At 68.0% G+C, this 10,563-nt stretch overlaps 2 protein-coding genes across 3 annotated transcripts in view; one reads left to right on the top strand and one right to left on the bottom strand.

The window, feature by feature from the left end:
- Positions 1-829: 829 nt before the first annotated feature.
- Positions 830-5,590, bottom strand: CD40 (CD40 molecule). Of its 2 annotated transcripts, none has more exons than XM_019539540.1 (9): positions 5,461-5,590; positions 3,816-3,897; positions 3,454-3,582; positions 3,167-3,313; positions 2,763-2,856; positions 2,536-2,597; positions 2,054-2,161; positions 1,864-1,919; positions 830-1,426 (listed from the first exon to the last, which is right to left on the bottom strand). In XM_019539540.1, exons 1-9 carry the CDS (start codon positions 5,515-5,517, stop codon positions 1,244-1,246), a joined length of 918 nt encoding a protein of 305 aa, XP_019395085.1. In that variant the 5' UTR covers positions 5,518-5,590; the 3' UTR covers positions 830-1,243. The 2 variants fall into 2 exon arrangements, with proteins under 2 accessions (XP_019395085.1, XP_019395086.1); XM_019539541.1 differs by having other exon boundaries at positions 1,894-1,919.
- The window catches only part of NCOA5 (nuclear receptor coactivator 5), a 27,296-nt gene continuing 18,103 nt past the window's right edge, over positions 1,371-10,563 (top strand). The window contains exon 1 of the mRNA XM_019539539.1: positions 1,371-1,382. The gene's annotated coding sequence lies outside the window, so the exon portion shown is untranslated. The remainder of the gene's footprint in view (positions 1,383-10,563) is intronic.

The raw sequence follows: 10,563 nt of genomic DNA, 5'->3' as shown, positions 1-10,563 counted from the left end.
GGGAGGTGCACCTGGCACTGGGAGAAGGCTCCAGGTGCTGCCCTGGGCAGGGGGAGGTGGGGCTGGGCCTGCCCCTGCCTGGACAGGGCTGAAGACAGGTCTCCTGTCCAGAGGAGCTGGGGCTGGGGCGGGGGCCTCCGTTCGGGGCTGGAGCCGGGTGGCTGTGTGTAGCAGGCTGCTGGGATCTTCAGAGGAAGGGGGCCCGCAGGCGATGAGCTGGGAACTGGCCAGGGTGAACACCAGCCTCACCCGGGACAGCCCTGGTGGGGGATGGGGTAGGGGGAGCTCCAGGCATGGGCTGTCCCCACATGCCTGGCACCAACCGGGACCAAGCACTGTCTGGGGCAAAGCTGGGGGAGGGGCCCGTGGGCAGCAGAAGGTGCAGTGTCCCCTTGCCCCGGGCAGAGAGGGGCAGTGCCGGGGCTAAGGGGCACCGCAGTCCAGCCAGCCCCCTGTCCGTGGCTCCCTGTGCAGCCCCGTGAGGCCCAGCCCTGGCAGCCCGGGCTGTGGCAGGGCATGGCCGGGGCTCCCCAGCCCCCCCCCCCCGCGGCGTGGGTGCCAGGACGGCTGGGGCAGCGCCAGGCGCCGTGCCGCGTGCCGGCAGCGCCACCTGCTGGGCAGCCGCCGCATGGCCTCCCACCTGCGCTGGGGCAGGGGCTCTCCAGCGCCGGGACTGGGGGCGCTGGGGCGGGGGCTGTCGCCGCTGGGCGTGCACGGCGCAGGCCCCTGCATCCGGGGAGCGCAGGCCCGGGGCATCCCCAGCGCCCAGGCCGGAGGGACACAGCCGGACCCACCCCAAGCTCAGGGTCCCCAGAGTGATGAAAGCGAGCACCGTGAGCGCCAGGAGGCACCGTGGGCGCAGCCTCCTGACCTTTATTGCCCAACGGGCAGATTCAGCGTGGAGTCCCAAAATGCCTCCGTTTCCTGCGTCCACCTTCCGCAGGCAGTCAGCCCCCCACTGTCCTTGCAGGCCCTGGCATCACTGCCCCATCTGTGCACCGACAGCAGCCCCCAGCACCCGTGACCTGCAGCCTCGTAGAGCCACACCATGCCATGCCGCGCCATGTCACCCTTGGCCATGTGGGATCCACCACCTCTCGTGCTCATAGGCGACGGGTGCAGGCTGTGCCCCGGCCCCCGGGCAGCCGGCCATGCCCTGGGCTGCCTGGCGGCGCGGCGGGCGCTGGGCCTGGCTTCCACCTGTGCGAGGCAGTGGGCCCTAGTGTGGGTGCCCCACGCCACCTCAGGGCCTCTCCCGCTCAGAGATGTGGCTCTCCTTGCCATCCTCCTGGGCTACAGGCTGCCCACCCTCCGTGGTCTCCTGCACAGGGATGTTCTGCTCGCTTGGCATCTCATCCTCCTCTGACGGCTCCGGGCGCGGCTCTGTGTCCACGTCCACCTTCACGTTCTTCAGCGGCACGGTATCCTGAGCAGCACAGGCAGGGGGTCAGGACTGTGCTGAGCACCAAGACCACCTGGCACTGGGGGAGACCCAGACCCCTGCCCCCCGGAGGCCTTCCCTTAGGCTCCTGCTGCCCCCCTGCCCAGCCCTGGGGGAATCACACTGTCCTCGCAGGCCCTGGCATCTCTGCCCCGTCTGTGCACCGACAGCAGCCCCTGGGCACCCCTGACCTGCAGCCTCGTGGAGGACTCTTCCCCAGCATGGGGACACTCATGCCCCTGCCCCTGCCATCCTGCACAGGCCCTCATGGTGTCGGTGCCCCTCAGGGCTGCACCTTCCCCCTGAAAGCGCCCTGCCCTATGCCCACTCTCCCTGCCAAGCTGGGCATCAGGGTGCAGGGACCACCCACACCCCTTGATTGGGAGCACATCCCCACAGCGGCACCCCAGTCTGCTCCACACCTCTTCATACGGGGGGACCGGAGGATGTACCTGCTTCTGCAGCAGTCTCTGGAAACCTAGACAGGAGCACAAAGTGAGGGAGTGAGCAAGCGAGCGCCTGAGCATGCCCCGGGCAGGCCCCAGCCCAGATGGCCCACGTGGGCACAGCCCCTGATGCAGTTCTCTGCCAGCCCTCCTCTCCTGCACCTACCTCTGTGATACAAACAGAAGAGGAAGAGCCCCAGGGCGCAGGTGCCAGCCAGGATGGGGATCAGCACCGAGACCAAGGAGGGGCTGCGGCTGCGGCTGCGTTGTGACTCTGCAAAGAGTTGTGGTCGGCCGCTCAGCCCCATGCTGCACCACCGACATGCCCCTACCCGTGCCCTTGGCTGGGGGCCTGTCTACCCTCAGGCAGATGCCAAGCCAGTGTGATACACCTGGCCCTGTCCGCCAGGCCCCAAGGCCTTGTCTGTGCAGCCCCTGGCGCCAGGCAGGCCCTGCTGACTGCTTGGACGGGCGCTGCCCAGGGGCTGGAGAGCTGGAGCTGCCCCAGCGAGGATGGGGGAGCTGCCTGACAGGCTGGATCAGGCAGGGGTAGGGGCCCCAGCAGCAGGCCAGTGAGCCGAGGGGGTCCCCTGGCTCAGCTGTGTCCTGCTGCACCCGCAGCGCGGTGCCCGGGGTCTTGGCACTCACCACACACCACGTCGGAGCTCCGGGTCCCATTCTCCTTCATCACCAGCCCCTGATCCTCGCATCTGCAGTAGGCGTGGACACGGCTTCATGAGCCCAGACCACGGAGGGAAAGCCAGGGTTTTGCCAGGCGTGTCCCTGCCGGCAAGTGTCTCCGGGCTCCCTCGCTCACAGCCACTGCTCCCCTCCCTGGGCGCACCTCCCGGTGCTGCTCCCCCTCCCTGCAGTACCTGCTCCAGGGCTGGCATGGCTTGCTGTCGGAGGTGACACTGGAGAAGCTGCCGTCCGGGCAGGGCTGGCACATGGGTGGCATGTCCTCCTGGGCTGGAACAGAGCCGAGACGACCGCGGGGGTGAGTGTCAGGCAGGCAGGGGGCGGGGAAGATGTGGGACACGAACAAGGCACCCCAACCTGTCTCCCAGGCTCCCCCAGAGTGGGTGCAACACGCGTGCCTGCCTGAGCAGGGCCAGCTGCACCCTCTGGGAGGTCCCTCTACCCGCTCTGTGCTTAAGAGCCAGGGGCCTGTTCACCTGCCCTTGCTGGGGCTGCTGTGACCTGGCGGTGGGGAACCAGGGCTGCGCAGGGGACCATGGCCCTGCAAGCTCTTGGGCTGCGAGTGCCAGGCCACACTCACCTCTTGGCACAGCCCCAAAGCCTGGCTTGCAGAGGGGGTTCAGCCGGCAGGTCTGGCACTGGGCACTGGTGCAGTGCATGCCCACCTGGCAGCCACACGTAACATCCTGTTTCTCATCCCCCGGTGTCTTCACCACCAGGCCAGCGTCTGCCAAAGGAAGGGAGGGAGGGAAAGGTGGGCCACGGAGCCAGCCATGGCCAGGCCCTCCCGTGGCAGGGGCTGCTGGAGCATGGGCAGGGATGCGTGACTGCTGCCTGCCTGGCAGAGAGCCCTGTGCCGGCACCTACTGGAGTCGCAGTAGCTGTGGGGCATGCAGTGGTTCTCCTTGGTCCAGTGGGCCTGGAAGTACCCCTCCTCGCAAGGGGCACACTTGGACACTCCAGACTCCTCGATACATGCGGCTATCACCTTCTGTCCTGCAACACACAGCACCCGGGTTTCCTCCCTGCCTGGTGCAGCTGCCCGTGGAGCCCAGCACCTGCCATGCAGCACCCAAGGAGGTGCCACCAGGCACCAGGGGCTAGACTGGCCAGCTCTGCAGGCAGCACCAAGCCAAGGTCCCGGCCCTGGGGGCCAAGGCAGCCAAGTTGGACCCCTCTGGGCTGAGGCTCTGGCACAGGGAGGGGCAGGGAAGGGATCTGCTCCGTACCTGGGGCGCAGCGGGAGCAGCACCTGCCCTCGTGCGCGTACTGCCTGTCACTGCATTGGACGTCCATGCCAGCGGCCAAGTGCTGGAACCGAGCAGAGCACAGAGCTCAGCCGCCACGGGCCTGGCTCCCGCCTGCCCCAGACCTGGCTCCCCTCCCCTGCACGGTGCTGCCTGGCACAGCCCGTGCACCCTGCGCTCGCTCTCACCCTGCCCACGTAACCACAACCACCAGGACCGGAGCTCTGCCGCCCCCGTGCCGCCCGCACCTCCCTGAAGTGGGATTGCAGCGGTTCTGTTGTGGCGGGTGCATGTCAGCGCCCTGACCACATCTCCTAGCAGCTGGTGAAGGCAGGGCCCACCCAGGTCTGCCCCGCCTGAGCAGGCAGCCTGGGCAGGGCTGGGAGCCCAGGTGCTGGCTCAGGGCTCAGCCTCCTCCCCTAGCAGCAGTGCTGGGCCCCCCCCGGCAGGGGGGTCCAGGGTGCCCCTTCCCCAGGGTGAAGCTGGGCCAGGCTCCCCCAGCAGTAGGGCAGGGGATGTGGGCAAGCAAACAACCCTCCTGGGCCAGCAGTGCAGCCAGATGCCCCTGCAGCTGCCCCTGCCCTGGGGCTCAGCCCCGCCAGGCACCGGGGCCCGGGGTGGCGTGTGCCCTTGCCGGGGCTCCATGGGTGGCTCTGGGGGGCCAGGGCTCTCCCTCAGGGAGGGAAGTGCTCCATGGGGCCGAGGGCAGGATGGGACCCTGGGTCACAGCCAATGCCCCCAAAAGGGGAACCGAGAAACACCTCCGCTTGCCTGGGATCCCCTGCCGCCCACGCGCAGCCCTGTCTGCTTCCACCCCTCCACCCCAGCCCATGCCCCTTCAGCCCCGGCAGCCTGCCTCTTCTCCCCGCTCCTGCCCCACGCGCAGCCCAGGCCCGTGCCCAGCCAGGCTCTGCGGGAGCATGGCTGAGCCCTGTCCCCTGCAGCCTGCTCTGGCCTGGGAGCAAGGGGCAGCCATGCTGGGGTCTGGCCATGCAGGAAATCAGGGGATTTCCGCGCTCCGAGCAGGGCCCCGGCACGCTCCGCTGCCCAGGCAGGGGCCCCATGCCACCGAAGCTTGGCCAGGCGCCTTCCCTGGCCAAGGGAATCGAATGAGACAAATAGGTGCCCTCGCACTTGTGCAGGGCAGAGGACCTGTGATGGGCACGGCCCCCCAATGGCTCACTGGCACCCATGGGCCTCCAGGTTGCAACGGGATCCTGGGGGCCTCCCCAGCTGCCCCACATGCCCTGAACCTGTCTCTGCCCCACAGGCAGCAAGATATGGCTGTCCCTGAGGCACAGCCCCTGGGAACGGGGCTTCCCGGTCCAGCCAAACACCAGGCAGTGCCCAGCCAGCGCTGGCTCTCCCCCAGGCCCTGTTCGCTGTGGCCCCTGTGCCGAGACCCCTGCCCAGGCAGGCGCCAAGGTCCCCGCTAGCCGCTGCGCCCCAAGGCGCCAGGGCTGAGCTGGGGGCCCTAGCAGAGGCTGCCAAGCGGCTCGAAGGCCTCCCTGGCCCGCTCCAGCCCCTGCACCGGCTGCCTGGGGGGCGCACGGAGCCTGGCAGCAGCCTGGCAGCCGGGTCTGGCTCGCGGGTCGCGCCTGGGGAGGGAAGAGAAAGTGAAACTCACGCCCAAGAGGCCTCGGCAGAGTAGCCAGAGGAGGCAGAGGAGGCAGCGGCGCTCCATGCTGCGAGGGACCCTCCTGCGGCGGGGGGCAGCTGGCTCTTATACTCGCAGCCCCGCGGCCGCCCAGGAAAGGGCTGGGGCTGCCCAGAGCCAATCCGCGCCGCAGGGCAGGGGGGGCCCAGTCCCCGCAGAAAAACTCCCCGTCTGCTTCAGCCAGGGCTGGGCCGCGGCAGCCCAGCCAGGATTTCCCTTGGCCCCCGGCCAGCGAGGCGGGGCGAGAACAGGCCTCGGCAGGCCGGCAGCCACAGCACCCACGCGGGCGAAGTGCCGCAGCATCCCTGAGCCGGTCCCGGGCGCAGCCCAGGCACGTCGGGCTGCGTTGGGTGCTGCCACCCCAGTACATGCTCTGCTGTGCCGGGCACCGGGCTGCAGGGGCTCGAGGTCGTGGGCCCGCGCCTCCTGTCTCCCCGCGCACCCCTCCCCAGTCTCCTGGCACAGGGGAGTCCCGCAGGACGGCCACGGGGTATGGCCTCCTCTCCCTGCTGCGGCCCCCGTGGCCTCCTCCTCCCACCTGCCCCGCAGGCAGCTGCCTGGCCCCAGCGGCCCTGCGCGCTGCGGGGCCGGGTTTGCCTGCACTGTGTCCTGAGCTGGGTGCCGGGGCGTGCTCAGCATGGGAGTTTCTCCCTGCCAGGGCAGGGCGGTTTGGGAACAGGCACCCCAGAGGGGCAGGCGCTGGCCTGGCTGCAAGCTGGGGCGTGGCAGGGTCACGATGTGCTTGCCTGTGTGAGCAGGGCCTTGTGGCACTGTCTCGCAGATCTTTCCGCCCCACATTTTGCTCCTAGAGCTGTCCAGAGCCCGGGGATGATCCCTGCCCTCACCAGAGCCTGTGGCTCCCCTGGGATCCTGGCAGCCCCACATGCCCGTGTCCTGCCGTGTCTGCCCAGTCTGCTGGCAGGCGGGTGCCCTCGCATAGCTAGCAGGGGTTCACACGGAGGTTGGCCAGAGCTGCACTGAGGCGTGGTGGGGGCAGTTCTTGGGCTTTTCTAGCCAGTCATCCTGGAAGCAGAAGTGTTGGGTTTCAGTTCAGCTTCTGCCTGGGACTATTTGATGTCTGCAGCGTCACAGTGAGGACCACTGGGAGCTGTGGGCCGCTGCTGGATGGTGGCCGGCGGTATGTAAAGTCCTCTGGACCCTGTGCGGGAGTCCAGACATGCTCCAGAACTTGTCGCAAATTCAAGCTGGCCGCCACCGCTACTGCGTTGGGCAACCGGCGCTGTGAAGCCACCAACAGATAAAAAATGGATGGGGGTATCCTCTTGGCATTTGGTGCTCGCAGGTCTTCGGTTAAAAGGTTAAAAGCCTAAAAACCGCATGCTGGGGCTGCCACTGGGTTGGGCGACCAGCGCCCTAAAGCACCAATAAATTATGGGGGACGACAAAAGAGAAAACAGGGCGTGCTCGTGCAGGGTCATAGGGCCAAAACAAGCGCTCCCCAGGGGGACACCGAGCAGAGACCCCGGACAGTGCCTACCGGCTCGCAAACTTGGAGAGCTCGCCGGCGGCTACTGCCCAGCGGTGCTCTGCCTGGAGACGTGTGTGAAGGACACCAAGGAAAAATGCCCCGAGGTCACCGGGAGCCTTCCCGGCCAGAGCCTCCTTCCTGAATAGCCAGAAGACAAGCTTGGCCAGAGCCAGGAGGAGGTTGACCAGGAGGTCCCAGGCCTTGGTGGGGTGACAGATGGGGTGCGCGTAAAAGGTGCGGGGCAACGTGCAGGAGGAGGTGCAGGGGCTGCAGCCTGGCGCACTCGGGGACAAGGTGCGCCAGAGTCTCCCTCTCGCTGCAAAATGGGCACTGGTCAGAGACCGGTTCGAAATGCGCCAGCCACACACCCATCGCGACGGCTCCATGGAGAAGCCACCAGCCCAGGTCCCCGGTGGCTCTCAGGATCAGCTCTGAGCAGAGGCTCTGCCACCAGGGCCCATCGGCCTCGCCCTGGCCAAAGTAGTCCCAGCAGGCAGTGTCCCGGCAGGCCGCGAGGGCGGTGTGATAGATCGTCCTGCGGACGAGACTGTAGAGCTGGCGCCGGTGGGCTGTGGAAAAGCAGACCGGGCTAGTGTCCCCCAGCTTGGAGAGGCGGTGCCTCGGGGAGTGCCCCGGGGTCTGCCGCAACTGCTGTGATGTGGGTGAAGCTGGGACCAGGGGCTGGGCATCGTCTAAGGGTCTGCGTCATCAAGAGCCCCCCCAGCGGCTGTTCCTGCCTCCAGGACCCTGGGCACAGAGAGCCAGGACAGGGCGTCCACAGGGCCTGGAGCAGAGGATTCCCTGGGGCCGGGCAGCCCCGGGGGAGTTCCACACACCACTGTGGAGGAGGATGACGAGGAGGCTTTCCCAACCCGCTCCTACTTCCCTCTGCAACTTTCCTGTTTCTCCTAAGAGTGGAAACTCTGCACAGGAAGGAACAAAGGTGCTGCGAATGCCTGCCCGTGGGACCCTGCGCGGTGCCAGGGCCCATCAGGCCAGGGGGGGCCCTTTCCGCTCCGCTCTTGCCCCACATCCATGCTCGGGGGCGAGGGACAGTCCCCGGCTGCACTCTGCCCGGCCACCCATGTGAGGACGGCAGACCCAGCAGGAGGGCGGCAGCTGTGCCACCAGCACCCTCCCTTCTCCAGCCACAGACTACCCACAGATACCCATGCAGCAGACAGACAGGATGCGACAGGGCTGTCCCTCCCCGGGGCATCAGCGCAACGGCCCCACGCCTTTCACGTGGCTGCAGCACGCCCACGGGGCAGAGCCCAGCCTTGCTCGTGTCCCCGGCCCCGCGGCCCATTGGCTGTCTGAGGGTGAGCCCCGCTCCCCTCGGTGCCGTCCCGCTGCCCGGGCCTGCGGCAGGGTGGCATGGTGCCCTCCCCTGCGCCGGGCCCCCAGCCCCTGCCAGGCGCAGCTGGAGCGGGGCAGGAGGGGAAGGGAGGCTCTGCCGGCCACAGGGCCACGTCACTTCCCAGAACAGCGTCTCATGCGCTAAGCAGAGGTCCCAGGGGTGTCTCCAGAGCACAGCGGGAGGGAGGGGCTTTCCAGGTCCAGGCTCCGCACCAGGGCCTGGGAAATCCCGCACCGCCCTGAACCTCAGCTGCCCAGGCAGCCTCTGCCAGCCCTCGGCTTCCACGGCCACCCCCGCGCTGCTGTGCACGAGGGCCCTTTTGGGGGGGCTGCTCCCAGTCCACCCGCGCCAGCAGCTCCCCACTGCATCCGGCACCCACAAAGCATCGACATAGCTGCCCGCCCCAGCCCCTTCCTGGGGCCTCGCCGGTGCTGGCAGAGCACTGCTGGGGCTGGCATCAGGGCCGTCCATGCCAGGGCACCAACACTGCGCAGAGCCCACCCTCCGGCAGTGACACAGCGGGCCCCTTGGATGCCACCAGCACCATCACTCACAGCGTTTTGGCTCGTCTCTAGGCAAAGGCCTCAGCCCCCAGAGTCAGGGGATGTGGGAGGCGCTGTGCAAAGTGCAGCCCCACAGCGCCTCTGCCAGGAGGACATGCCCCAGGAGCCTGAGAGTTGTCTTGGATGCCCCCAGGAACTGCACCCCCCCGGACGCGCCCCCACCCTGCCCGGAGCAGCTTGTAATTGGGCTGCCAGGGGAATCCCAGGGAGCCACGGCTGGGGATCCGGGGTCTCGTGGTGCCACCCAGTGGCCATCGTGGGGCGCGGCCGCCACGGATGTGAACTTGAACGTTTGGAAGCAGGGCCCATGCAAGCCACAGAGCAGGGAGGGGAACTCCCCCGTCCTGTGCCCACAGCTGCCGTTGCCCTGCCGTGGGGCGGAGAGGGCACAACACATCTGCCACGGACAGTCCAGCATGGAGCAACAACATCGTGGAGGCAGGAGTGACAAGGACAGGCTGAAGGAGCTGGGGTTGAATCTGGAGAGGAGGAGACGGAGCAGGGATCTGATCAGTTTTCCAGGCCCTGAAGGGCTGTGACAGAGGATGGAGATGCCTCTTCTCTGTGACCTCAGGAGGCAGGACTAGGAGCAAGGACACAAAGGCCGGCGGGGGGGACTTGTGGATCCTAGGTTGGTGGCAGGGGTGGCCGTGGCCCCAGGCCCGGGTTACAGGGCTGGCAGGGGTTCCTCTATTTGTCCATTTTTGGAGTCATTGGCCCAGCCCACCACTTAGGTGCTGGTCTCCTTTACGTGGGGAGGCGACAGACTAAGGGGACATCTGAATTCTTGGGACAATGGATGAAAAACAGGGACGGGAGCATGGGTCAAAGGTCCAGAACACATGCACCGAGTGGGGACACGGAGCAGAGCGACCGGACAGCGCCTGCCGGCCCTCCATCGCGCCCGCGGACACTGCGACAGTGCTCTGCCCGGAGACGGGAGGGGGCCAGGGAGCATCCCCACAGACTGGCTGGGGGTCCGCTGGACTTGGCATGGAGCTCCCGGTCACCACTGAAAGCAGTCTGGTAGATTTTAATAGGATATTTTAAGAAAATTAAATTAACGACATTATGTCACATTGGGGGTCAAAAAATCTCCCGGAACAGCTTCAGTCGAGTTGGCCCCGGGCCCCGGCGGCCAGAGCCTCCTTCCCAGGCATGTCGGCGCCGGCTTGGCCCGGGCCACGAGGAGGCTGACCGGGGGCCCCGGCCCGCGGGGGGGCACGGGCGCGGGGAGCTCAGCAAGAGGCTGAGGAGGAGGCGTTGTCGGGCTGGCAGGGCTGCAGCATCCCCAGCCCAGCCGGGGCTCGGGGCGGGTCGCAGGCCTGTCGCAGCGCGGCCGTAACGCGGGGTACAAGGCTAGCACGGAGGAGATCGCAGGCCCGTGGCCGTGACCTGGGGGGGGGGCGACGAGAGGGTGTTTGGGAGCTGCCCGCAGCAGCCCCTTGGGGCCTACACGCCCCAGCATGCCCCGGGGCGGGACCGCTGCCGCGCGGGCTGCCGGGAGCCGGAGCCGCCTGCCATTTTGTCGCGGCCGCTCGGCGTGCGTCATGGCGGGCGGGCCGCGTGACCAGGCCGTGCCGTAAAGCGCGGCGCTGTCACGGCCCCACCCCCCGTCCCCTCTTGCTTTCCGGCAGCGGCTGTGGGGGCGGTTGGCGCCT

Source organism: Crocodylus porosus, unplaced genomic scaffold (genome assembly GCF_001723895.1).
Source record: "Crocodylus porosus isolate Cpor-Errol unplaced genomic scaffold, CroPor_comp1, whole genome shotgun sequence".
NCBI lineage: Eukaryota > Metazoa > Chordata > Crocodylia > Crocodylidae > Crocodylus > Crocodylus porosus.
The sequence above is the reverse complement of the archived record's forward strand: the minus strand, read 5'-3'. Positions and strand labels throughout refer to the sequence as shown.

Coding starts and splice junctions, on each gene's coding strand:
- CD40 (XM_019539540.1), bottom strand. CDS start 5,517: ATGGAGCGCCGCTGCCTCCTCTGCCTCCTCTGGCTACTCTGCCGAGGC. Junction 2,162..2,535: donor GAGCTCCGACGTGGTGTGTG/GTGAGTGCCAAG, acceptor AACTCTTTGCAG/AGTCACAACGCAGCCGCAGC. Junction 1,427..1,863: donor CGGTCCCCCCGTATGAAGAG/GTGTGGAGCAGA, acceptor TGTGCTGCTCAG/GATACCGTGCCGCTGAAGAA.